Source organism: Sorex araneus, chromosome 1 (genome assembly GCF_027595985.1).
Source record: "Sorex araneus isolate mSorAra2 chromosome 1, mSorAra2.pri, whole genome shotgun sequence".
NCBI lineage: Eukaryota > Metazoa > Chordata > Mammalia > Eulipotyphla > Soricidae > Sorex > Sorex araneus.
The window spans coordinates 339,357,271-339,384,352 of record NC_073302.1 but is presented as its reverse complement, the minus strand read 5'-3'; the positions used below and the strand labels follow the sequence as shown (position 1 = coordinate 339,384,352).

Here is a 27,082-nt window from a genome sequence, read left to right as displayed (position 1 = left end):
CCTGGCACTGCATATAATCCCAGAGTTCCCCAGGAAATGATCCTTGAGCACAGGGCCAGGAATCAGCCCTGAGCACTGTTGGGTGTGACCAAAAAGCAAAAAATAAAATAAGGAAGTGGATTATTTTTAAAAATAAATGAGGGACCACAACACCTAATCAGAGAGAGAGAACTAAAGGGAATGCCCTGCCACAGTGGCAGGGTGGGGTGGGGGGAGATGGGACTGGGGAGGGGGGGAGGGATGTTGGGTTTACTGGTGGTGGAGAATGGGCACTGGTGAAGGGATGGGTTATCGAACTTTGTATGGGGGAAACATGAGCACAAAGATGTATGGATCTCTAACTGTACCCTCACGATGACTCTCTAATTAAAAATAAACTAATAAAAAAATAAAAAAAATAATTCAATAAAAAAAAATAGTCTCCGTATCCCCAGGTCTCTTATCAATAGCTACAGATAATATCTTAAGCTGTTTTGATTAAAAACTAGTCTTTTTTCACTATATTTGCAAATAAATAAAAGCTATGGACTTCTCAAAAAATAAATAAATAAATAAATAAATAAATAAAAATAAAATAAATGAGGGGCTGGAGCGATAGCACAGTGGGTAGGGCGTTTGCCTTACATGCGGCCGACCCGGGTTCGAATCCCAGCATCCCAAATGGTCCCCTGAGCACCGCCAGGGGTGATTCCTGAGTGCATGAGCCAGGAGTGACCCCTGTGCATCGCCGGGTGTGACCCAAAAAGAAAAAAAAAAAAAGAAATGAAATGTGCTCTCCTATATTCATTGCAGCACTATTCCCAAGACTCCTGTCATCCTGTTGCTCATCAATTTGTTCAAGCGGGCACCAGTAACGTCTCTCATTGTGAGACTTATTTGTTACTGTTTTTGGCATATCCAATACGCCACGGGTAGCTTGCCAGGCTCTGCCATGCAGGCACGATACTCTCTGTAGCTTGCCAGGCTCTCCAAGAGGGGCGGAGGAATCGAACACGGGTTGGCAGCATGAAAGGCAAACGCCCAACCGCTGTGCTATCGCTCCAGCCCTCCCAAGACTCAAGATCTAGAAATGACCCAAGGATCCAAGAACAGGAAACGGATTAAAAATAAATAATAAAAAATAAAAACCTATGGCACCTATGTACAATGAAATACTACTTGGCTCTAAGAAAAAAAAAAAGAAAGAAAGAAAAAATCTTGCAATTTGCTGCTGTGTGAATGAATCTGGGGAATAACACCTGAGTGAAGTTGAGGGAAAGGGACAGACACAGAATGATCTCTCTCAGATACAGGACACAAGGAAGATAGTAGCACTGCACTGTAGCACTATTTTCCCATAGTTCATCGATTTGCTTGAGCGGGCACCAGTAACGTCTCCACTGTGAAACTTCTTGTTACTGTTTTTGGCATATCGAATATGCCCCGGGTAGCTTGCCAGGCTCTGCCATGCAGGCGGGATACTCTCAGTAGCTTGCCAGGCTCTCCGAGAGGGACAGAGGAATCGAACTCGGGTTGGCCTCAAGCAAGGCAAATGCCCTACCAGCTGTGCTATCACTCCAGTCCAAGGAAATCAACACCCAGAGGCAGCAGGAGTGAGAGCTGGTCTTCAGCGGGAAGCTCACCAGGGGTGGGAATGGAGGCAGCGGGAACCCCAGAGGAGGGTGGGTCCGGGGATGCTTCATACCTGACCATGAGCAGTATGGCAAATCATTTTAATTTTTTTTTAAATCTGAATTAAAGTCATTTTAAAGTCAAAAAGAAAAGTGGGTTTTTAAGGGCCAGAGAGAGTAAAGCGTGGAGTACATCCTCCCGTGCGCAAGGCCCTGCGTTCCATCCTTAGCTCTGACCCCTCACGTGGCTAGAACACCCTCGGCTGGAGCCATGCTGACCCACAGCATTGGCCAGGTGGGACCCCTGTGTACACTGCCCCAGCATTATAGGAAAAGAAAGAAAGACAGATTCTTTCAAAAATATAGTTTTCACTTTAAACATCGTGGTAAGCAAAGTTGTTGATAATACAGTTGTTACAGGCCTTTATGTTCCAACACCAGAAACACACAGATTCTTAAACACTTTTATTAAATAAATCATCACAGACTCACCCACTTGGTGGCTTTAGAAACAAAATCATTAAAAATCACAGATCTCTTAAGACAGGGCTTTTCAGAAACGTTAGATCATCTACTTAGACTCCACTCTCAGTCTCCAGGCAGGGCCAAACAACTTGGGTCTGGTGAAAAGCCCCTTGAGAACAGAATCCCACAGCTTCCGCTCACAGTCCATGCCAAACTGTATTAGTCAGGAATTTTGTTTTTGTTTCTGAGCCACACCAGCTGTGCTGGGGCTACTCCCAGCTCGGTGCTCAATGGATCAAACCCAGGCCTCCTGCACATAAAGCATATGCTCAGGACCAAAAAAAAAAAAAAAAAAGAGTAGGCAAGGCATTGGCCTTGCACACCATTGATCTGGGTTCAATCCCTGGCACCCCAGTGGCCCCCTTAGCCCGCTAGGAGAGATCCCTGAGTGCAGAGCCAGGAGTCAGCCTACCTGCCCCCAAACTAAACAAACCAGGATGGGCTCGGCCTGTTGTGCTCGCTCTTTGATTCACTTAAGGAATTTTTTTTTAAGTGAAGCAATATATTTTTGTACTTAAAATTCTTTAGGAAGATGTGAGGGAATGGGGCTGGAGAGATAGTACAGTGGGTAAGGTACTTGCTTTGATTTCTGAATGCAGAGCCAGGAGTAACCCCTAAGCACTCCCCCGACCCCTGCTGCCAAAAAAAAAAAAAAAAAAAGATGTGAGGGAAGAGGGGCTGGAGTGTTAGCACAGCGGGTAGGGCATTCACCTTGCTGGTTCGATTACTCCGCCCCTCTCGGAGACCCCGGCAAGCTACCGAGAGTATCCCGCCTGCATGGCAGAGCCTGGCAAGCTACTCATGGTGTATTCGATATGCCAAAAACAGTAACAAGTCTCACAATGGAGACGTCACTGGTGCCCACTCAAGCAAATCGATGAACAACAGGTGACAGTGATACAGTGAGGAAAGAGAAAGGGAGAAGAATGTGCTCAAAAGAGAACACCGTCTTCCCCAGAGTGGAAATAGCAACCAAAGAGATAGAGAGATAAGAAAGTGAGACAGGTGTTCAAGGGAGAACCCGGGCTTGGAGAGCAAGTCCACTCAGGGAATTCTTAAATGACAACTAATTTAAATCCGGCACGCTTCAGGCTAAGTCAGCCATGTTTCTCAGGCTAATCAATCCCACCAGCATCTCCATTTCTCTTAGTCACTCTCTCTACTAGTAAATAAACATTTATTATGCATGCCTGGATGAGTTCTATCACTAAACATAGAAATAAAAGACTCTGAAGTTCTAGGGGCCTAGGGACCCCCAGTCACGGCGATAGCAGCAGCAAAGGAATAAGAAAGAAAAAACCAAACCCTAAGTTCTAAGTTCTAATAAAATCAATGAGGAGACGGTCGAGGATGTGTGTGTGTGTGTGTGTGTGTTGAGGTGAGATTGGGAGTTGAAGTGAGAGATGGAGGTGAGTACAACAGCCTCCTGCAATCCTGCAAGGGACAAAGAGAAAGTATGTGGGTAGAGCACTTTTTTTTTGGGGGGGGGTCATACCCGGCGATGCACAGGGGTTACTCCTGGCTCTTCACTCAGGAATTACCCCTGGCGGTGCTCAGGGGACCATATGGGATGCTGGGATTAGAACCCGGGTCGGCCGCGTGCAAGGCAAACGCCCTACCCGCTGTGCTATCGCTCCAGCCCCTGGGTAGAGCACTTTTATTGCAAATGGCTGACCCGGGTTTGCCAGAGCCCTGAGCACTGCCAGGTGTGGCCTAAGACCCCAAAACAAAAATAAAGTCTTGTCAGCTCACCTGTGTAATCGCATATAATGCCGAAATATCCCAACACACGGCGAAAACAGGGAGGGAGAAGAAGCTGGCCTGGAAACGCTATTATTTTTGTTTTCCTATCTAACGTGATGCACAGGCAGGGGAGCAGGACGCTCCTGTTTACCCAAGGCTGTAAATGAAGTGGACCACTTTGAGCAGATACAATGCAGAGGCTGAGTTAGAACTGCCAGGGCAGAGCAGCCCCAAGTGTGGGTCCTCCTGTGGTTCCAATCCACCTCCAGTCTGTGTTTCCCAAGCACCTGAGCACCCGAGTGCCCCCAAACCTGCAAGGCAGACACCGCTGCCTCAGAGAACTTACATTCTAGGCAAGGAGACAACGCAGGCCACAAGCGGTGTACTGCAGCAGCTGGGAAGGCACTCAAACCCAGGGGGGTCGCTGGCAGAGGGTGTCCCCATGTTACCCCCCGAACCTTGCGGAAGTTGCATTCTGGTTCATGAGCTCTGTTCACTGTAACTAGGCGAACAGGGCCAGGCACTGGGTCGGGGCATTTGTCTTGCGTATGTAGCCAACTCGGGCTTGGTCCCTGATTCTACAAAGGATCCCCACCAACCCCCAAGCACAGCCACTGACCCCTGAGCACAGAGACAGTACTATGCCCTGAGAGGCCTCGGGTGGGGCCCAAAACCAAGTAAAACGGACGGAAAACAGGGCCGAAGCAATGGTACAATGGGTAGGGCACTTGCCTACACGCGCCAACTGGGATTTGACCCCCAGCATTCATATGGTCGGTACCCCCAGCACCTCCAGGAGAGATTCCTGAGCACAGCCCCGTGTGGCCCACCGCCCACAAAAACAATTGGGGAACCCGGGCCAGAGAGAGAGCTCAATGAGCTGGACCGCATGCTTCACATGGAGGCTTGACCCTAGGGACCACCAAGTCCCCAGCACAGCCAGGACTAACCCCAGTACCACCAGGGATGCGGATCAAACACCAAAACCTGAAATTTTTTTATAAAATAGTAAAATCATCATCATCATCATCATCATCATCATCATCATCATCATCATCATCATCTGTTTGGTTTTGGTCCGTACCCCAAGCCCCCTCCCCCCAAAAACTACAAATGAAGTATGGGCGTTCGTGCTTTGCACACACACTTTGCACGCAGGAGCCCAAGGCCGAGCCTGGCACCGCTGTGCAGGGCGTCACTTGGAACCGGAAGCGAAGGCGCGGAAGGCGCCCCCGGGTCCCGCCACCAGCGCCCCCTGGCGGCCGAAGCCCGCGGGGCCGAGGCGGCGTGTTCTCGCGTGAACTGGGCGTCACGCAGACGCCGGCCGGAAGGAAGCGGCGCACGCAGGGGCGTGGCGGGCGGCGGCGCGCGCGGCGGCGGCGACGGCTACGGAGAGCCCGGAGGGACAGCCCGGTACGCGCCCCCGCCGCGCGCCCCGCCGCCCCGGCCCACCCGGGGACGGAGCCCCGGGAGGGGGGCGAGCACGGCCCGGGGAGCGTCCGAGCCCGCGGCTGCGGCCTTCGGGGACACCCGGGCACGGCGCGACCATATGGCAGCGCCCGGCGGGCCGCGGCCGCGGGAGGGGGACACGGACGGGGTGCGGGACACGGACCCGGGCAGGGGGACACGGACACGGCCGGGGAGGGGGACACGGCCGGGGAGTTGGGACACGGACAGGGAGCTGGGACACGGCCGGGGAGGGGGACACACGGGGAGACGGGACACGGACCCGTGGAGTTGGGACACGGACAGGCAGCCGGCACATGGCCGGGGAGGGGGACACACGGAGAGGGACACAGCCCCGGGGAGGGGGATGCGGACACGGACCTGGGGAGACGGGGATGGGGGCGGGGACACTGACAGGGAGACGGACACGGACCCAGGGAACCGGGACATGGACCGGGAGCTAGACACAGACGGGGAGATGGGACACGGCCCCAGGGAGACGGAACACGGACGGGGAGATGGGACATGGACCCGGGGAGACAGGACACATATGGGGAGACGAGACACGGGGACGGGACCCGAGGAGATGGGACATGGACCCAGGAAGACAGGACACAGACCAGGGAGACGGACACGGGGAGCTGGACACGGACTGGGAGACGGGACGCGACGGGGAGACGGACATGGACCCAGGGAGCCAGGACACGGACAGGACCCAGGCCCAGGGGTGCCTGGGGAGCCGGCCACGCCAAGCCAGACCAAACAGTTCCCGGGCAGGCAGCCCCCCTGGGCTGTTGGCCACGTCGTGGTGACCCCAGAAGGAGGCAGGATGGCCTGCTTTCCTGTGGGTGGCCCTGGCCAGGGTTCCACACTCGTCCCCTCCCCCCAGTGCCCTTGCATGCGTGCTCCAGGAGGTGGAGGCGATGTCTGAGCCACGCCCAGTTGGCACTCCCCAGGACCATGCAGCTAGAGCCCCGGCCTCCTGTGCCATGGCCACATGGAGGGAGCCAGGCTGGGTGACCCTCTCGGCAGTCCCGTTGGTCCCGTGAAAACTTTGCCTCGCGTGTCAGACTGCACACGTTCCCCCTGTCTCCCCCCAGGGTCCAGGTTCCCAATGGCTCAGTTGGGCGCAATTGTGGCTGTGGCTGTGAGTTTTTGCTGTGCGTCTATCTTCTCATCTGTGCACAAAATTGAAGAGGGACATATCGGGGTCTATTACAGGTAAGGCGGGTGGGAGCCGCTGACCCTCGTGTGAAATACCTTTCTTGCTCCCTGGCTCGCAGATTCTGCTGGATATTGTGTTGCACTGATTGGAGCCTTGCAGGTTGAACTTCTCTCAGTGACACTGGGGAGGGAACTGAAGACGTTCACACGTATCATACACAGGGACATTGAGCATAAAGTAGCGTCCCGAGTTAATGCCCTGGATGGTTGATTGATCAGTGTGTAGCAAGATTCAGACAGGAACCCTGAAGCAAGTCGAATCATCCTTGGGACAAGGGTTTGCTCTCCATCTGGCTGGGGCCCACCCCAGTCTGGGGTAGCTGAGGGCTACCTCTTGCTCTGTTTTCCATGTGGACCATCCCATCTGGGAACCCAACACCAGGCCTCGCGAATACAGCACGGGTCCCAGCCTTTGGAGCTATCTCCCACCCAAGGTTACCCTGATGCGTACCAGTTCTTAGTGGGAGCTTGGGAAGAGAGCCTGCTCTAATCTGGGCCTAATTCTTAAAAACGGACATTTCAGGAAAAATGAAAGAGGCTGTCGGATGATTTATTACAATCAAGCAAGCCTTAGAGTCCTTAAACCATTTGGTCAGTTTACTCACCTTTCTAAAAAAATGTGCCTAAAACAGAGAAACACTTGTCAATCTTGGGTTCCCTTTCTTTCAGTAAGCTTAGCCAGTTTTTTTACTTTATAAGTATGAATCTGAGATCAGAGTGATAGTACAAAGGGTAGGGCACTTGCCTTGCATGTGGCCAACCCAAGTTCCATCCCCAGAATCCTGTATGGTGCCCCAAACACTACCAGGAGTGATTCCTGAGTGCAGAGCCAGGAGTAACCCCTGAGCATTGCACAATGTGATCCCAAAATAAATAAATCTATGTAAACCCTTTCATATATGTGTTCTACTTCTGCGTATTTCTGGGTTGCCAATAACAAGTTCTAAAACTCTTTGAGTGTCCTACTCTCTGTTATTTGTCCCAATTACCTGCTTATATGTCCCCCCAAAAGGCTTTTAATTTTGTTATTTCCATGTAACTTGATTGGAAAGGTAACTTCTACTGCCAGAAGAGATCTCTCGATGATTTATAAGGTGTACTGAAAAGGATTCCTTTGCCTGTCCCTGTCCCTGGATGCCAGCATTAGTGCAATTAATTGGTAACCGTATTACTGCCAGTAGGGGGTTGCTGCAAGCTCGGGGGATGTGGCCGAGTAGAGCAGCTTCCTCTCCGTGCGGACTGGGACTCTGCTGTCCTCAGTCCGCTGGCCTGTCTGCCTAGCTTTCTTGCTGCAGAAGCATGACTGGTGGTTTTGTGTACCCCCTCATGCTTCCTCAAATGTTAGGGTCCGGCTGGGAGGGAAGGGTCGGTGGCCAGAGCTGTGGCACACATCGCTGCGGGCCAGTGGGCCCGAGCAGGACTGCTGTCGGAGCTCGCCTTCCTAACCACCCTCTCTCTCCCTCCCACAGAGGCGGTGCTCTGCTGACCTCCACCAGCGGCCCCGGTTTCCACCTCATGCTCCCTTTCATCACCTCGTATAAGTCTGTGCAGGTACACCGGGCTGGCCTGTGTGGCTGAGTGTCGACGTGGGGTGTTGGCTGGCATGGGAGGAGTGTGGTGCCCTTTTAGGGAGTGGTGTAAGGCAGACTGATCTTTTGTATCCTTACGGACAGCTCCTATAAAGAGCAGGCTCTGTGGCTACCTTGACGCTTCCCCGGATTGTTGAGGTCGTTGAATGGGGTCTTTGCCTTGGCCCAGCAGCCCCAGCTGGGAGAAATTTCTTCACTTCGAGACAGGCCAGAGAAGAATGTGTTCTGAACGTAGAGAAGGAAGAATAGGGGAGGTTTGGCTGTTCGTGTTTAAAATCCACAGGCTACCATAGAAGATGGAAATAAAATAGGATAATTTTGCTGATTCTTAGTTGAGTTTCAGAGATGGGAAACATAATTTTGGGGTGGGTAGAGGAAGGTTGGCCTTGGCAAGGGCAAGTGACATGTATGGAGGAGTCGGGTCCGTGGAGACAGATGCGAAGCCGGGCTGACTCAGACCAGCCTTGGGGAGTCTGGCTAGACGGGAGCGAGGTTTGGAGAGTGACTTCTCCAGGGCTTCCTCCTCCACTATTCCTCTCCTGCATTACTGCACTGATGGTGCCTTCACGCACAGTGTCTTGGTGGAGCCTCCTAGCTGTCCCGAGAAAGGGCCGGGCCAGTGCTGGAGGCTGCGACAGGCTGAGTCAGTTGCAGCTCAGGGCTCGGCGGTGCAGGGCTGCAGCGGCCTTCGCTCAGCCTCTTCACAGGCTGCTTTGGCGCCAGTGAGGCAGGGTGGGCATCTCTGCATGACGCGGTGGGTTTAACAAAGGCGTATGTCACCACCCCAAAGCATGTATCCATGCGCAGGTTCATTGGGGGTTTGAAAAAGTCACTTTGCGGGGCTGGAGCGATAGCACAGCGGGTAGGGCGTTTGCCTTGCACGCGGCCGACTCGGGTTCGAATCCCAGCGTCCCATATGGTCCCCTGAGCACCGCCAGGAGTAATTCCTGAGTGTAGAACCAGGAGTAACCCCTGTGCATCGCCGGGTGTGACCCAAAAAGCAAAAAAAAAAAAAAAAAAAAAAAAGAAAAAGTCACTTTGCGGGTCGCTGCCCATGTGACAGACTGTCTCCTTTATTTCCAGACCACACTGCAGACGGATGAAGTGAAGAATGTGCCTTGTGGGACTAGGTAAGGTGCTCGGAGTAAGGCTGTGCAGCCTCCCTAAAGGGAAGGGTGCTCTGGCCAGCCTCCCTCACAGAAAGGCAGTGAGAGGGAGACACTCGGGTGCTTTCACCAGGTTCCCTGCCCTGCAGGTCCCAAATGAGGCCGTGCAAGAGAGAGCGCTCCCAGGACCAAACCGGTCTGGGCGGACCTGGAGTGGCACGCCGAGAAGACTTGGCGTTTCCCGTCAGGGGAGCCCCACCCCTGCTTGGCAGAGGGTGACATAGAGGAGGACTTCAGCCCCACTGAAGGAGTGGGGCTGAAGGCAGGCCTAGGGGTGGGAGTCCATGGTCCACTGAAGTAGCCAGCTGGAAGGCCCAGGGTCCCCATGGGGCCAGATGAAGAAGAGGACCTCACCAGACCAGAATCGGGGCCCCGTGGGCTGCCTGACCTGTGTCGGGGTCGCTGGGCGTGGAGGCTGCAGAGGCCTACAGGAGTGAGGGCTGACGGCTGCCGCACCCCCACAGGGGCCCACTCAGGCCTGCTGCATCCTTCTCCCCTTTTTTTCCACGGCTCCTTTTTAACTCAAGAGGTGCAACCGGGTGAGACTTGGTACAGTGGGTAGGCTACTTGCCTTGCACGGCCCGCTCGGTTCGGTCCCCGCAAGCCCTGCCAGGAGACCCCTGAGTGCAGAGGCAGGAGTCAGCCCTGAGCTTGGAGGAGAAAGGGCCCGAGAGCTGCCGCAGCCAATCATGCTGCACTCTGTTTCTACATTGGCTCCCTGCACCTTGAAGACCTTTCACTGTGGCAACTTTGTGTCTCACAAAGTCCAAAACTCTGTCCATAATCAGCCCTGCAGGTGCCAGGTGCCGCCTCCCCTGTCCCTGGGGCCGCTCTGTTCCTGGAGAGAGCAGACTCTCTCGTCTCTCCTTTTCCCTGTGCAGTCAGATCCAGCTCCCACCTGAGCCTGCTTCCGTCTCACCTTTATGGGGCGCTTGCCTGCTGATCCGGCTTCCCCTAGGGTCCCCTGAGCACCTCCAGGAGTAAGCCCTGAGCACCACTAGGTACAGCCCCCAAACTAAAATAATATGTTGTTTTGTGTTCCCTTGACTGTTCTTCAAGGCTGTTTCCAGACGCAGTTACGTTGGGGAAGTTTGGACATGGGCTTTGGAGGGCATTCAGTTCTAAAACAAGAACAACTGGGGAAATTTAAATAGGTCTGGGGATTGGATCATTAGGGAATTATGCTAATTTTACTCAGTTTGGGGACAGCGTTACACTCTGGGGAGCGGGGCATGGCTCTTGGGGCGCTTGCTGAAGCGTTACGGCTTAGCATGACTGCGGCTGAGGCTTGGGGAAGGGAAAGGGGAAGACAGATCTGCTGATCTACAAGGTGAGGTGTTAACTCTTAAAGACGGGTGCTGACACATGGCTGTTGTTCGATTCTTTCTATTTTTTTGTGTTTGAAATTTTTTTGGTTTTTTGGGGGGCCACACCCAGTGATGCTCAGGGGACTGTGTGGTACCAGGTATCGAACCAAGGTCAGCCACGTGCAAGGCCTGTGCCCTATCCCTGCACACTCTCACTGCCAGCAGTCAGTTGCCTTCCTCCAAAGGCCTCTGATGTTAAAGGTATGTGGCTGTTGAGTGCGTTCCGGAAGTCTCACTTCCTGTTGTGAGGATATTTTTAAGGAGGCGACTTCTCACAAAAGTGTATACATGCAGGCTGGAGTGATTGCACAGCGGGTAGGGTGTTTGCCTTGCATGCGGCCGACCCGAGTTCAAATCCCAGCATCCCATATGGTCCCCCGAGCACCACCAGGAGTAATTCTTGAGTGCAGAGCCAGGAGTAACCCCTGAGCATCGCCAGGTGTGACCCAAAAAGCAAAAAAAAAAAAAGGTGTGCGTGCTGCACGCATGATGATCTCCTGCTTGGGGGTCTGGTGCGCCCTCCATGAACTCTGCTACCCCTTTGCGGCCAAGTTACGCATCTGCTGGGCCCGAGGAGCCCACACTGGACCTCAGTGCTGGCCGGTGACCTCTGTGTGCACTTCCTCCCACAGTGGCGGCGTGATGATCTACTTCGACAGAATCGAAGTGGTGAACTTCCTGGTCCCGAATGCAGGTGCGCCTCCCCCTGTCCTTGGTGCCTCCCCGTGTCTGGGACAGCCTCCCAGCGAGCGACCACGCTCACCCCCCCACTCTCCCCCCCAGTGTATGACATTGTGAAGAACTACACCGCCGACTACGACAAGGCCCTCATCTTCAACAAGATCCACCACGAGCTGAACCAGTTCTGCAGCGTCCACACGCTTCAGGAGGTCTACATCGAACTCTTCGGTAAGGGCCGCTCTGGCCGCAGCGGGCCTCGGCCTCGCTCTGGGCTTTCTGCATTTGGCGTGGGACTTGTGCAATCACAACGGGGCAGCGGTGCTCTGTCTCTCCCGCCGCTTCCTGCATCCTGGGGAGGCTGATGGTGACGGGCAGGCGAAGGAAGGAACGAGGGCCAGGCTGGTTGGGGTCAGTTGCCGTTTACTCCATTCCCATCTCCATTCTCCTCTGATTCTCCTGCTTCTCCCTCCCCCGTGCTGCTTCATTCTCCTTCTCCTCTGGATTCCCCAGCCCCCTTACAGTCTAGTTAAATCCCCAAATCTGAGGAGTTGGGGCTTACACATAGATGTGGCCACAATCAGTAGGGGTCAAATCTTTCCCTGAGGGGATGCCTCTTCTAGGACAGATACTTACCCAGCAAGACGACTCTCCCGAGACTGAAATTCCAACTATGGGTGTGTTTCTCCTCTCCTTAGTCTAACAAACATATAAGCATTCATAATCATCATTTTGTATGGACACAATAAGAGATACTTTAACATTAAACTCATAGGATTGCTCTCCTGGGGCCATCTCGATCTCAGACTACAGTGCTCAGGCCAGATTACTCTTTCCTATCCCTAGCAGGGTCTTAATCTCGTTGTTACTTTTGGATCATGACAGCATTTGTCTATGACCATGCTCTCATTGATAGTTGCGTATTGTGGCGCTTTGGCCTGGCCCATTTCTATGCCAGGGTAGCTCTCAGCTTGCCCTGGGTCCATTCATTCCCTCGTCGGGACACTGCTTTTGGGGTGCTAGGAACTAAGGGCAACTGAGACTTAAGTCGAGAAAGCAAATGCCCCGGAGTGTCGATTGTTTGGAGACAATATACTCCCAAGTTACAAAAGCATAATATCAACTGTCTTCCTGTGTCTATACAAAAGGGACATTGCTTTAAAGTAAATTATTCAAAAGACATAAGGAGAGGAGAAAGAAATAGTTCACTCAGATGTGTAAAATCATAGATTTCTGAGGAATCTGACCTTACAGGTTAACAGAGTCTGATTAGGGGGGGAAAGGTGATGGGCCGGTTTAGGGAAGAGAGCACGGAGAGGAGTTTACAGATAAGCACAGTGGAATGGGAGTGCCTCAGGAGCACTGTGATGGGTGTAACCTGATAAACCTAAGCTCCCTGTGGCAAGGGAGAAAGGACAGACCAATGTCATCCTACAGGGACTGACGGATGAGACTGTCCCCAAGAAAATTCCTAAGCAGCGAGGCTGGGGGAGATCCCTGGGGCTGGGGCCCAAGCCATACTCCAATGCGAGAGGTGCTTGCCTTGCATACTCGGTCCCGCTTCCCCTAGGGTCCCCGAGCACCACCAGGAGTGAACCTGGGCACCACTGGGTGTGGCCCCCAAACAAAAAGGTCCTCGGAGTGGCTAAGGGAAAGGCACAGGAGCACACGGGGCCGAGACGCACTGCCAAGCTAGGGAGTGGGAATGGACAGGTCAGCGCCAGAATACCGGGGACTGTTGGGCCCAGTGAGGGTCACTGAGTCCGGGAGAGACAGTCGCAGGGCTGGTGGGCTGCCCAGCTGGAGCCGAGCCTTGCCATGCTCACACCATGCCAGGGCACCGCGACTCGCCACCCTGCGTGGGTGGTTGTGTTTGTTCACCGTGTCTGTGGTGATGAGTAGAATGGCCGTGGAGACTTCAGAACAGATGCCAGGGATGGTGCCGGGCAGGCTGGGAGACAGGCGTGTGCAGGGGCATGGCACCGCGGGCCTGCTCTGGGCCCCCAGGGGCAAGGGGGGAGTCGTCCTTTGTTGTTCATTTGGGGCCACATGGAGATGCTCACGGGTTACTCTTGCCAGGGCCGGGACCATCTGGGTGCGGGGGATTGTCCCGGGTCGGGCACGTGCAGGGCGAGAGCCCTCCCCACTGGGCTGTCTCCCTCGCCCGGCCTCTGAACACCTGCTCATGTGTCTCTTGGCCATCGGTTTCTTTCCAGAAAAGTCTATTCTGATCTTCTGCCCATTTTTTAATTTAATCGTATTTTCATTGTTGAGTTTTATAAATTTTTAAAGACAGTCTGTGCGGTGTCCCCTCTCTGAGCTGCTCAGGGGACGGGCCACCTTTGGAGATGGTCTGTGCCGTGTCTCCTCTCTGAGCTGCTTGGGGGACAGGCCACCACGTAGCCCAGCCGTGCACAGGCTCCTCCGGCTCAGCGCCTGGCTCCGAAGATCATTTTAGAGACAGTTTCTTGTGCCTCGCAGAAGCTGTGTGGTTCCATCAGCTTGTTTGCTTGTTTCCCTGGCCTCGGGAGTTGCGTTCAGGAGGCCATCTTGCGTCCTGCAGCCAGAACCGAGAATCGTGCTCCTGCACTTGCTAAGAGACTTTCCCAGGCCCTTGCAGACGCTTGGCTGACTCTGCGGCCAGCATGAGTTGTCTGTGGCTGTACCCATGTTCTGGGCGCTCCGTCTCTCCTAGCGAGCGCCACGCCTGTCTGTTCCCAGACCGTCGGCTAACAGAACGCGGCTTCTCCTCGGGATCTTCAAGAGGAGGGTCCTGTGCTGAGAAGACTTTTCTTAGAGCAGACAGAAGGAGGAATCAGTGATGTTGCCAAAGCTTCTAATTAAGCAGACAGCCTTTCACACTGTGAGGAAAATCAGGAAGCCATCAGAATCACTTTTAATTCTGGTGCAGTGGAAACTAAATCTAAATTTATTTGATAAGTTTTGGATTCCATATACTTTAAAGAAATATCTGGTAAACTTATTACTGATACTTTTTTCCTTTTTCCTTCAAAGTAATAAGATCTTGCAAAACATGGCGTTTTCTCTCAGTCATTATTTCAGGACTTGTGCCACTAAATGAATATTTGAAGGCATTTGAAAAAAAAGGAAAGTTTCTAGAATTTCCATAAAGAGAAAGTTGAAGTAGAAATTGTTTCGCATTACAAAACTCCTTAGTAGAGAGAAACCTGTTAGCTTGATGAGTGTAGCTTGTGTACTTGTATAGAAGAGCTGGAAAATGTATTTACTCTGAAACTGCTTTTTACATTTCAATCTTCCTAGCAAGCAGTTTTGCTTAAAAATCTATTTTTATACAGAAAAGGAGAAACTCGTGGGCCAGAGAGACAGTGTGGGAGGGTGCTGTTGCCCTGGCCTGCTACTGACCCCGGCTCAGCTCCTGGCACCCCATGGCCCTGAGCCCAGCGCTGGGCTGGGAGGGGTCCAGCCTCTGCTGGGCCTGGCCGCAAAACCAAAGGCGAGATGGGAAGGGAGGGTGTCGAGAGACGGCGTAGAGGGGACAGCCTTGGCCCTCGGGCAGCCCCGGTCCACAGGGTTCCCACACATGTCCCTGAGCACAGAGCCAGAGTGACCCTTGAACACTCCCGGGTGTGGCCCCAGAAAGCGGATTTCTGTCTCTGGCCCTGGGCCCTGGACATGAGAGGCTCCTCCCGGGCTCCCTCGGAGAATCACATGACTCCTTAGTTGTCATTGCTGCTTACATTGACGCTTTGTTACGTTACTAAGATACTGCCCGGCACTTGCTCAGAACCCTACCTGGAAAGCTTCTTGTGTGTATTTGACAGTGGCGCCAGTCAGCGTCGCATTCACACACAATCACTCTCGCAGATGTTCGCCGTCGGTGCTTAGCTTGATGTGGGCCGGGGGCTCTGCAGACGGCAGTTACTCTCAGTGCTTGGCGGATGGGCCATCTGAGTTCGGGTTTGGCTAGGATTCTCTTTAGGAGATATCCCATTCTTCGTACTTGTTGTTTGTTTGGTTTTTGGCCCACACCTGGCATGCTCAGGCTTACTCCTTGGTAGTGCTCGGGGGGCCGGGTAGGATGCCGATGATCAAACCCGGGTCGGCTGCATGCATGGCAAGCGCCCTTCCTGCTGCACTGTTGCTCCAGCCCCAGAAAAACCCTGTCTTAGATACATAAAGCGTGTCTCTAGGTGTCAGGTGTCTAGGCCCATGTCGAGTGGGGGCTGCTGCCTTTGTGGCGCATTCTTTCCCCTGGAGACTGTCATCTGTGCGCTACGTGTGTAGAACTCTTCCAGCCCCTTGCTTCCTGATGCAGCTGTCAGAGAAAGTATTGTTTTAAAAATCCTGCCAAGAATAACAAGCAAGTGTATCGTTGGGCTACAGGTGATTGAGGACCTCCCCGAAAGGAGGGGGCAGGTGTGGGCCTAGGGTGGGCGTGTGTGAAGGGCAGAGGGGGAGTTGTTGCTACTCTGAGGTGACAGAGCAGCCTCTGACCGAGGCGAGTCTGCTGAGGTGACTGGACTCGTTCTTGGGTTTTTTGTTCTTTTGTTGTTGTTGTTGTTGTTGTTGTCTTGTTTTGTTTTTATTTAAGAGCCACATCTGGCGGTGCTCAGGGCTCACATCTGGTGGTGCTCAGGGCTCACTCCTGGTGGTGCTTCAGGGCCCACATGTGGTGCTAGGAACTGCACCAGGGTCGCTGCTTGCCAGGCGAGCACCTACGCCGTGCCGTGCCCCCGGGGCCCTGCAGGAGCTTGCTGTGGCGCTGGCGGGGCCAAGAGTCTGCAGGCCTGGCGGGAAGGCAGAGCCTGGGCACTGCTGCTCAGGGCCCACAGCTGGAAGGGTCTCGGCCCGTCCTCCCCTCACCCAGGAAGGGGCTCAGAAGTGAGGTCCAGAGAACGGGATCGGGACCAACACAAAAATCCCAAAGTCGGTCTTGTACCAAACTCTATGAATTTTCCTTTTCCCTTAATTCTATTGGGTGAAGTTCCCAGTGGCAACAGCCTCGTCGGGACTTTCCTTGAGTCAGGTTTTCTTTCAGACGGTTCTAAAATTACTAAATCGAATCTTTCAGAATACCTCACATAGTCACTCCCCCTACTTCTCATGAAAACTTTTTGCAACTATTGTCTGGGGCAGAGGGTCCCAAGTTCTTGGTTTTGTCTTGGGCCACAGCTGGTCGTGCTCAGGACTTACTCCTTTCTCTGTGCTCAGGGATCTGTCCTGGTGGGGCTTGGGGGACTACACGGGGTGCCAGGGATTGAGCCTGGGCCTACTGCGTTCAGGACGAGCACCTTGCCTGCTGTGCACTCTCTCACCCATCGGTGCCCTAACTTATGGCTGCCTACCACCTTCTCGGGAAAAAATAGACTCACATGGTGCTTCCCTGGAAGTCCGCTTTCCTTAAGCTGCAAACTGGAAGATGCTGCCCTTCCCCCGTGTGTGAGAGGCTCTGACCCCAGCACACACTTTCGGGCACCCTGCCCACCCCCAGGGACCTGTCACCCACTTTGGAAAACCCTGATCTGGAGGAAGAACTGTACCTCCTTACTCAAGAAATGTTCTAGAGAATTGTTTATAACAGGGCAATATCAAATAGATTACAATATCAAATACACTGCTACAGGGGCAGGCTCGAGGGGAGGTTGGTGGGATTGGTGTTGGAATACTGAATGTAATAGATCATTATGAACAACTTTATATAAATAAATACATTTTTCTTTAGAAAGGGAGAGACAGAAAAATGTGCCAGAGGGGCCAGAGCAATAGCACAGTGGGTAGGGCGTTTGCCTCGCAGCCGGCTGACCCTGGTCTGGCCCCCGCACCATCAGGAGTAAGCCCTGAGCACCACCAGGTGTGGCCCCCAAAAAGAAAACAGGGTCAGAATTGTCCTTTTTATGTTTTTGTTGTTGTTGTTTTTTCTTCTTGGGTCACAAAAAAGCGATGTTCAGGGGTTACTCCTGGCTCTGCACTCAGGAATTACTCCTGGCAGTGCTTGGGGGGGACCATGTTGGATGTTGGGGGTCGAACCCAGGTCAAGCGCATGCAAGGCAAACGCCCTACCCGCTGTACTATCACTCTGACCCCAAAATTGCCCTTTTAAAGCTGGGTCCTGTGTAGGGCACGTCTGGCGTCCTTTGCAGCGGAGGGGCGGAGGGGGGCCTGCTGCACCCTGGTTCTTTCCACCCGGGCCCGAGCTCCTGCCTTGGGAAGACCCTTTGCCGGTCAGCTGCGTTCTCAGCTGGAGTTCTCGCCCACCCTCTCCCCGGCGCTTGCCGCCCTGCTGGGGAGGGGTGCCGGCACCCAGAGGATTCTGGGGAGCTCTTGCCTCCGTGTGGGAGCGACTCCCGAGCACACATAGCCCGGGGTGACGCTGCCTCTGCGGCCTTCCCTGCTTTCAGATCAGATCGACGAGAATCTGAAACTGGCCTTGCAGCAGGACCTGACCTCCATGGCTCCGGGGCTTGTCATCCAGGTAAGCGTCAGCACCGCTGCCTGGGAGTCGCATCCGCTCATTAGAGGTGGTTTTGGCTGGGCTGCTGGGCACCACTCGGGCCCCGACCACCCGCCTTCCCGTCAGTGCTCTTCAACTCCCTCTCCAGGCCGTGCGAGTGACAAAACCCAATATCCCGGAGGCGATCCGCAGGAATTATGAGCTGATGTGAGTACCCCTCCCGCCCCCCAGAGGCACCGTCAGCTGGGGCCCAGCCTCAGCCCACTGCCCCCTGATTGGGAACCCTGCCATGCCTGATGCTTTTGAAGGGGCCGGGATGCCTTGTCTGTGCTTTGTAGCTCGCCCTGGAGAGGACTCGTGGGCAGGCTCCTTTTACCAAAGTGGATTTATTGCTCACCTACTAGCCTTCAGGGAGAGGAAAGCGGACAGTCAGCATTTGCCCGAAGGCTGACCGGTCTTCTGGAAGGCGAGAGAAACTCGGTCATTGGCCCAGTGGACCCTGAGCTTCTGCAGGGCGCCCCCAGCTGGCCACTCAGCTGCTCACCTCTTTGCCCTGCAGGGAGAGCGAGAAGACGAAGCTGCTCATTGCAGCACAGAAGCAGAAGGTGGTGGAGAAGGAGGCCGAGACGGAGCGGAAGAAAGCCCTCATCGGTCGGAGTGTGGTCCGGGGCTGTGGCGGGGCAGGCTGGGCGGCGGGAAGGGGCAGGAGGCCTGAGTCTCTCCCAGACGCCTGCTGGACTGGGCAGGTTGTGGCCAGGGGTTGGCCGACTGGAGTCCCAGCTCTGAAGTGAAAGAGCTCTTCTCAGTCCTCTGTAGTGCTAATGCCCCCCACTGCCGGGCACCTGACCCGCGCCAGGGGCTTTTCTGAACTTGCACACGTGAACTAGCTCAGTCATGGTCATAGGCACTCCCCTTGACCTTGTTTTTCTGGGAGGACGCCTAGCAGGGGTCAGTAGCATGCCCGGGGTCAGTGGTGAGCAGAGGGGTCTGGGTAGGGGAGCAGGATGGGGCTCCAATCCTGGGTGGTTCTGGGAGGTTCTGCTTCCTCGGGTGAAGTGACAGAAGAGGCTCTTTAGACATTACTTCGTTAGCTCTCCCTCGGGGGGAGATCTTGTGACTCGGGACCCCAGGCTCGCCCCTCACTGTTGCCGAAGGATTGACCCCCACCTCGGGCCCAGGCTGTGGCATGATCTGCCCTGGCACCTCTGCCAGTGCCGCCCCTGGGCCTGCGGCTCACCTTCGGCGCCCACCCTGTTCCCGGGCTCAGGGTCTTGGCAAGGGACGGGAAGCTTGGGGAAGACTTTGGATATATCTGTCGTCACACGCTGGGACTCTCAGCTCCAAGTTTGCTCTTCTCTGCTCCAATGACTTAGAGGCAGAAAAAGTGGCGCAAGTGGCAGAAATCACCTACGGGCAGAAGGTAATGGAGAAGGAGACTGAGAAGAAGATTTCAGAAATTGAAGGTGAGCGGAAGCGGAGTCCGTGCCTCAGCGTCCTTGGCACCCACCTTGTGCAGTGGGTGGGCTGAAGGGCATTTCCTGGCTCTTTCACAGCTCTTCTAAAGTAACATCATTTCTTTAAAACGGCGCCTTTTCCCAGCCCACTGCATGGGCACCTAAGTGTGACTAGAAATATCCCTGAAAACCCCTGGCACTGCCAGAAGTGGCCCAGGGGCCCAGGGCCTGGCAGGGCACAAAAAAGAAAATGGGGGCCCTGGGGCTAGGGCTAGGGGTATTAGTCAGATGGTAAAGCTTGATGCCCAGCACTGACACCCCCGTCCAGGGCCCCTGAGACAGCCTTGCGGCCTCCCCCATGAGCACACAAACGGGAATCGCAGGCCGCCCTGTGCTCCGCGGGCCTTCATACCCACTCCCGGGCCCAGAGTGTCTCTGGACCCAGTCATGTGGGGGCGGCACGGGGGGTTCCTTTGCTGATTTTCCTGAATCACATTTCCATCCCGTCCTTCTCCTCAGCCGTCACAGCATCCCCACTAGCTCCCCGTCCTTCCCATGGTGCTTATGTCAAGCAAGTTTAGGACGGAAATGGGACCTAGGATAGTAAATAAATCCCAGTTGGTCTCACCCATGGAAGACGAGGAATGAAGCAAAGGAACAGGCAATGCTAAGTAAACAATCACTTGAATTGTGACCACAGAACCAGTTATTGGGGTGACGGGTAGGAACAGAAGGTCAAGGGGTCTGTGCAGTATTTCCAGCCTCGCCCCTGGAAGCTCTGCTCCTTCCAGTGGCCCCTGTCTCACCGGCTGCCCCCACTGATGTGCTTTTCCCCGGAGACCCCGCTGGGAGCCACTGGTCTAGAGCACGTCAGTGATGGTTATTGGTCCTTTGGGGATGGTGCCCTGTGATGAGGCCCGAGCTTGTCCACTTAAAACAGTGTTGGTAGGGCTGGAAAGATGCTCCTCGACTGGGCATCTGCTTTGCAGACAGGTGACCTGGGGTTAATCCCCACACTTCCCTGAGCGCCACCAAGAATGATGCTACAGCTCCACTAGAAGAGGCCCTGAGCACCACAAAGTACAGCCAAACAAGCAAGCAAAACTCCTGTTGCAACCAACATCGCCTCGAATTTTAAAAAAGAGAAAAAAGGGGTCGGAGCAATAATACAGCAGGGAGGGCATTTGCCTTGCATACAGCTGAGCCAGGTTTGATCCCTGGTGTCCCTTATGGACCCCCGAGTACCACCAGGAGAAATTCCTGGCTGCAGAGCCATGAACGACCCCTGAGCATCACCAGGTGTGTCCCAAAAAGCAAAGAGAGAGAGAACCAAGACATCAGCACCCAGCTTCTTGCTCTGAAATACCCCGTTTAACTGAACTTGCTAGGTTCAGTTGAGGCCAGTGAGGCCTTGCAGGAAACCGCTGAATTAACTGGATTTAAGTTTTAAAGCCTTGAGGGTTTGAGAGGTCAGTGGCTCCTTTGGGGCCTGTGCAGAATGACACAACACACCCTTTACTTCTCGTCAGCATCTGGTGCCAAGGCCGAGAGTCATCTTCACGGCAGGAAGCCCAGGTCTTGCTCAAGGTGCACAGGGAGCCCTCGTCCACACAGACTGACCTTTCCTCCCGGGCTTCTCACCATAGACACTACCTGGCGGCTGCCCTCATTCTCCAGGCAAAGGACTAAATAGCAAAAATTTTGCCTTTGTGGCACTAGAAACCTATCTTGGCAGGTGAAGGAAGTGTGTTACTTGCATAGTAGAATTTCAAGTAGGTTTGCTCCAGGGCCAGAGGAATAGTACAGTGGGTGAGGCAGCTACCCTGCAGGAGCCTGGCCAAGGTTTGATCCCTAGTTCCTACATGTGAGCACTTGAAACCCCCTGGGGGTGTCTCCTGAGCCCAAAGTCTGAAACATGGAAACATAGGTCTTAGCTCAGGGGTGTTAGCGGGGCCGTTGTACCCAAGTCTCAGGGTTGTGGGAGCGTAAGCACGGCTCATTAGAACCTTCAGGGCCATGAGGGCCAAGACGCCAGGGTTCCTGTTTGTGGTATTCGACTTAGGGTGAGACTCTGGCTTCCCCTTCTCTGGCTGCATGCACCAGAGAGTGGGTTGAGGCAGAGAGACGGAGGGGCCTGATGCAGAGGGTGGAGCTTCCGCATACTTCCTGGGGCACACCGGGCAGATGGGCACAGCCGGGACCTGGGGCTCTCTCGCCCCACCCAGGGCGATGCTCCTCCGTGTTGGTTGGTGTTCAGAGTGTGTGAAATGGGAGAGGAGTGCCTGCTTCCATTCCACAGCTGAGGAGCCCGTGGTCCCGGGCAGACGCACTCCCCCCGCCACCGAGGCAGTCTGGAGAGGCCCCGCTGACCCCACGAGGGCGTCACTCACCGCCTCCTTCCCCCGCAGATGCGGCCTTCCTGGCCCGGGAGAAGGCCAAGGCGGACGCTGAGTGCTACACCGCCATGAAGATAGCTGAAGCCAATAAGGTGAGGGTGCGGCGGTCTGGGTTTCTGCTGGCCGGAGAGGCTGGCCCCGTGTGGGCTGGGCCGGCTCTCCCCTTTCCTTAGAGCACTCACGAAAGTCCAGTTTTTCTGTTTGGCACGAAATCTCTTCCCACTCTTCCTGGAAGGCCCTGAGTATTTCTCTCCCCGAACTGCCGCCATCCGCAAAGGCGCTGTGAGGCCCGGGAGAGCAGTGGCCACAGGAGTCAGCTCTGGCCCGGGTCTACCTGAGGCCTTAGTTCTTCCCCTTTCTTGTTGTTTGTTTTTGTTTTGAGGCCATACCTGGCAAGGCTCAGGGCTTACCCCTGGCCCTGCACTCAGGAATTGCTCCTGGCGTGCTGGGAGGGAGGGGGGTGGAGACTATATTGAACCCGGGCGGCTGCGTGCTAGGCAAGCAAACCCTCCCCACTGTACTATTGCTCCGGCCCGTCACTTCTTCCTTTCTTTTTTTTTTGCTTTTTTTTGGGGGGGGGGTCACATCCAGTGATACTCAGGGGTTACTCCTCACTCTGCACTCAGGAATCACTCCTGGCGGTGCTCGGGGGACCCTATGGGATGCTGGGAATCAACCCGGGTCAGCTGTGTGTGAGGCAGACACCCTCCCCGCTGTGCTGTTGCTCCAGCCCCTCTTCCCTGCCTTTCTCACAGCTGAAGCTGACGCCGGAGTACCTGCAGCTGATGAAGTACAAGGCCATCGCCTCCAACAGCAAGATCTACTTTGGCAAAGACATCCCGAACATGTTCGTGGACTCTGCAGGCGCGCTGGGCAAGGAGTTTGAGGGACTCACGGACAAACTGGGCTTCGCCTTGGAAGACGAACCCTTGGAGACAGACGCAGGAGAGAACTGAACACGTTTCCTCAGCCTCAGATGACACTTGAAGAGACCTTTAGTTTCTACTGACGAGCCAGGACACCCCTTCCTCCCACAATACCTTTTCTGATGCTCTTCCGCTTCACTGTGGGGCAAAAACAGAAGAGAAGGCTTGAAATCTGGTCCCCTAGGGCAGGGATTGATGATTTGGGGTCTCCATCAGGTAAGTGGGTTCCACGACTGCTCTCACAATCTGTGGCTTTGACCTTTCAGTGGCGGACACTAATTTTAGCCCTTTGCTGCTGGCTTACGTAGGGAAGGTGCTGGGGCATGGGAGAAGTACTGGGTGTTGCGCCAGGCCACTAGAATCCCCTTCCGCAAACTCCCCGTGTGGCTCGAGGCCCTGTCCTGGCTCCAGGTGGGAGATGCCCAGGCGTGAGCCTCAGCGGTGAGCAGGCGCGTGAGCTCAGTGCAGTCGTGAGCTCTTGGACTCGGCTCCGCTCAGTGCCGCTTTCTCTAACCCTGGGCCGGGGCACCAGCTGTCCCACTGCAGCCCTCCTTGCCCTGCGACTCAGGAACGGTGGGTTTCTGACTGCGTTTCCGGAGTCAGGGTTTGGTCACCACCACAAAACTCTTTTTTAAGACTTTCCTCCCTTTTGTGATTCGGTGTGTGTCCCCCCCCCCCCCCCCCCACTCCCGCCCCCAAGCTTGTCCGTTGGTTCCACTCAGCATTCAGAAGATATGAACACACAGCTCAGGCGTCGTATGGCTGCTGGAGTGGGGTCCTTCTCCTGTGTCCTGGAGACGGCGCGTCTTTATTGTTGTGGCAAGTCTGCGTCACCCAAAGGCTTGCCTCGTCCTGATGCCCATGGTGTGTGCTGGGCAGCCCCCACCCTGTATAACACCCAGAGGAGCGTGGGGCAAGAGAGATGGGCACTTGCCTTGCTGTGGCCCGCCCAGTTTGATCTCAGCACGGCACATGGTTCGCTGCTGAGCATCAGAGGGACTGATCCCTGAGCATAGCTACCTCTGGGTGTGGCCAGAAACCAAAAATAAAGCAAGCGTTTTCTCCACGTAGCATGCACTACTGGACCCTGGGTTCTGGCCAGCGGCCGGGCAAGGCAGAGCGGAGTCCGTACCCACTGCAGCAAACCCGTTCAGATGTTTTTTGTGTCATTGCTAATGGGGATATTTCTGAGGCGCTCTGGGGGGTTGGGGATGAGGGCGCACATCCGTGAAGGAAAGGCGTTCGCATAGCAGGCTGGGGCACGCGGACGGGCACTCTATGTGACTCCCGCTCTTGGACTAGTGCTCGGTGAGGGTCACCCTCCGGAGTCATCTTGCAAAGTGCCGGGATTCACTGCCACAATCTTTGGCTTCAGATTTGTCCCTACTGGGCCAGAGCGACAGTGCAGCAGGCAGGGTGCTTGCCTTGCAGGTGGCCAGCCTGGTTCGATCCCCAGCATCCCATATGGTCCCCCAAGCACCACCAGGAATGACCCTGAGCAAGAGCCAGGAGTGAACCGTGGCCTGGAAGGTGTGGCCCGTGTAACACAGACCTGTCCTGGGGAGCGTGTGCTTGGCATGCAAGAGGTTGGGGTTCAGCTCCCGCACACTGCCCGGAGCGACCCTAAACCAGTGTGGCCCGAGAGCAGCCGCTCGCCATTGCCAGCTATGACCCAAGAACTTTTTTATAAAATAAGATAATGTGGCCTTGTTATTAGCTCCAAGCGCCCCTCCAAGCTGGCCCTGGACCCCTCTTCCCTCACTGAGACTAGGGGTGATGCTCTGGCACGACCCACACCTCACACTTGGGCCAGGCCCGGTCCTCTGGCTCACCTGTTGGCCCCAGCTCCGACAGCTCGCCTCTGACAGCACCAGGTTGGCCGGGAGTGTGGGGAGCATTCAGCCAGCCTAGGAAGAAACAAAATGTGAATTCCTCACGACATAAATTTGCTTCTCCATTCCTCGTTCCGGAGACTTCGGTTTCATACCGCTGGTCCTTGTCACACGCAGGACCAGAGTTTAGGGGACCAGAGTTTCTAGATGTGATGGATTATAGTGCAGAAGGAAGCTTGAGAGCCGGGTCGGGTGTCCACTGCAACCATAATGGACCCCTCTTCCATCTCGGTGTCACCGGGTACTTGTTAGGAGCCATACAGCCCATCCAGCGTCCCCAGTTGACTTGTCTGCGCATCTGCCCGGAGTCTGAGTCAGGACAAAGAGCGCGTTTCCCCATAGAGGAAGGAGCGAGGCTGTCTCTGAGTGTCTGTGTGTCGAGCAGCACTGCCACGTGGTTTTTTAACCTGAAAGTCTAAACTTGTGACAGCATGTCCTGTGCACGAGTCAGTCTTTGACCACACAAAAGAAACCAACCCAAAGTCCTACTCAGCTGGCCCTCCCTGTCACTGCTGCTTCCTGAATGCAGATAGCGGGCCCTGTGGTTTAACCCTGGGGCTGCCGGTACCAGCATGGGGGTAAGCTCATGGAGTCAGCCGTTGGCTTCACCGGGACAACGAGCCCTTCTGTCTGTCTGTCTGTCTGTCTGTCGGACAGTTTCTGATCTTACATTTGAATTCTAAACATGTAAACTGTGACAGCCTGCAATGTCGCGGGCAGGAAAGTCATGGCTGCTATTTATACGTGTGGGTAACTTTATAAAATTCCGTTTTTGTAGGATTTTCCAAGGAAAAGTCACCTTGCTGAATGTTTCTCACTCATACTTTGCAGAAATGATTCATATTCAGTCCTGTTTTAAAACGCTTTTTTAGTCTGAGGACAGAATGCTTGCAAGGAAGCCAAAGTTCGTTGATGATTTTTATATGACTTGAAAAAAAAAATTAGAGGGATCTGTGATCAGCTTAAGTGAAAGGAGGAAAAAACATATCATGGGAGGAATTTTAGCAAGATACTGATTTTTTTTTTTTTAAGTACGAAACGGGGCTGTGTTACTGCTCAGTAGCACATTCTCTGTGCTTGTGGGGCCAGACTTGAGCTCGGCCCCGAAAGAAAGAGGGAGACTCACCCATGATCGTGTGTGGCTTCTCTGGGTCTGTGTGTCTCAGCAGTGCTGGCTTTCCTGTGTACAGTGAGCAGATAGTGAAAGTAAGACCCTTACATTTACCGTCTTCCTTGCTTAAGTTCAGGGCGAAACCTCTCTGCAGTAGAGGCTCTGTGCCCGGCACCTTCCGCTATCCTCCGGTTCTGTTCAGAAGTGTCTCCGCTCCATCCTGCTGTTTCCTTACGGGAGAGACACTTGCCCATCATTTTGTTTGTATTTCTATTACTTTTTATTTCTGCTTTCGTGTAAGCTAGTGATTGAGTAGTCAAACTTCGCTTTCTAAGAGCCCCAGTGATTTGACTTTGTAACAGAGAAGTAATTCTTGTTATAATAATCACTCTGTAAATGATGCGCTGAATTAATTGCCATGGGTTGATAGTTGGAGAAGTCATTTGGGCAACAAATGCTATGGTATGAATTTATGTCTTAGTTTTGTTTTCAGTCTTGCTAAATAAAATGAATCTTTGTATTTACTTTTATTAGAGTGAAACTTTAGCAGTAGTTAAAATAGGATGGATGATAGAAAGAAATAAAACATTCCTGCCTGTTGAGTTGGGATCACCTTCAAAATACATTCACAAGCGTATCTGGCCCTATTACCAACATAGTGGCAGTATCTGATTTCCTTGTGAGCTGGCGTCACTCGTGGTCAATGCTAGAGAGTCATAAAGACAACACTAGAGACCAGAGCAATGGGGCAGCAGACTGGGTCCTTGGTCTGCATGCTGCTAACTCGGGTTCAGTCCCCTGCACCATATATAGCCCCCTAAACTTCGCCAGGAGTGGCCCCTGAGCCCAGAGCAGGAATAAGCCCTGAGCACCAGCCATTGTGGCCTAAAACCAAAACAGGAAACAGAACAGTAATAATGGTCCAAGCTCACTGCAAAGGTGGTGTTCTAAATTTATCTCAACTTGGTGAACAGATTGGTTTCTTTGAGAAGATGTCCAGCTGAGTTCAGTCTACAGTATGCCCAGCTAAATGTGAACCTCACATAAGCAGTTTTTAATGTCTGTCCCAAATACAACCTGAGACACTTATACTAAAAGTATTTGTTGTTTATATGAATTGCACATTTAACTGGGCATCCTACATTTTTACTAGAAACATAGTCATGCAAGCTCAACCTTTCTCAGGTTTTTTATGGTGCTACCAAACTATGTTGATCTGAGAGCATACTACACAAACAATACAAACTTAGTATTGAGTAGATAAGTTTGCAGTAAAATTACTGCGGTTACATGGCCAGTTTTCAAATCCCTTTCCTACTTCTTGGTGATAAATACCAACCTCTCCCAGCTTCGATTTCTCCATGTACAAAACGAGTTGAATGGGTTCAGTGAAGTCACGCCCGCCAGTCACTGCCTACCGTGTGAGTGTCAGAACTGTTGAGTAGGAAGTCAGACGGCAGCGGAGAACAGACTGCAGCTAGGATAGCGCGTGCAGGAGAGAAGAGTATTGCAGCCCTCGGGA

At 53.8% G+C, this 27,082-nt stretch overlaps 1 protein-coding gene across 2 annotated transcripts; it reads left to right on the top strand.

The window, feature by feature from the left end:
• Nucleotides 1-5,220: 5,220 nt before the first annotated feature.
• Nucleotides 5,221-26,084, top strand: ERLIN2 (ER lipid raft associated 2). Of its 2 annotated transcripts, none has more exons than XM_055136629.1 (12): nt 5,221-5,291; nt 6,425-6,545; nt 8,018-8,099; nt 9,221-9,267; nt 11,303-11,364; nt 11,454-11,579; nt 17,729-17,802; nt 17,930-17,988; nt 18,341-18,432; nt 19,155-19,244; nt 21,644-21,723; nt 22,387-26,084. In XM_055136629.1, exons 2-12 carry the CDS (start codon nt 6,439-6,441, stop codon nt 22,585-22,587), a joined length of 1,020 nt encoding a protein of 339 aa, XP_054992604.1. In that variant the 5' UTR covers nt 5,221-5,291; nt 6,425-6,438; the 3' UTR covers nt 22,588-26,084. The 2 variants fall into 2 exon arrangements, with proteins under 2 accessions (XP_054992604.1, XP_054992612.1); XM_055136637.1 differs by lacking the exon at nt 5,221-5,291 and adding an exon at nt 5,309-5,475.
• The last annotated feature ends 998 nt before the right edge of the window (nt 26,085-27,082 follow it).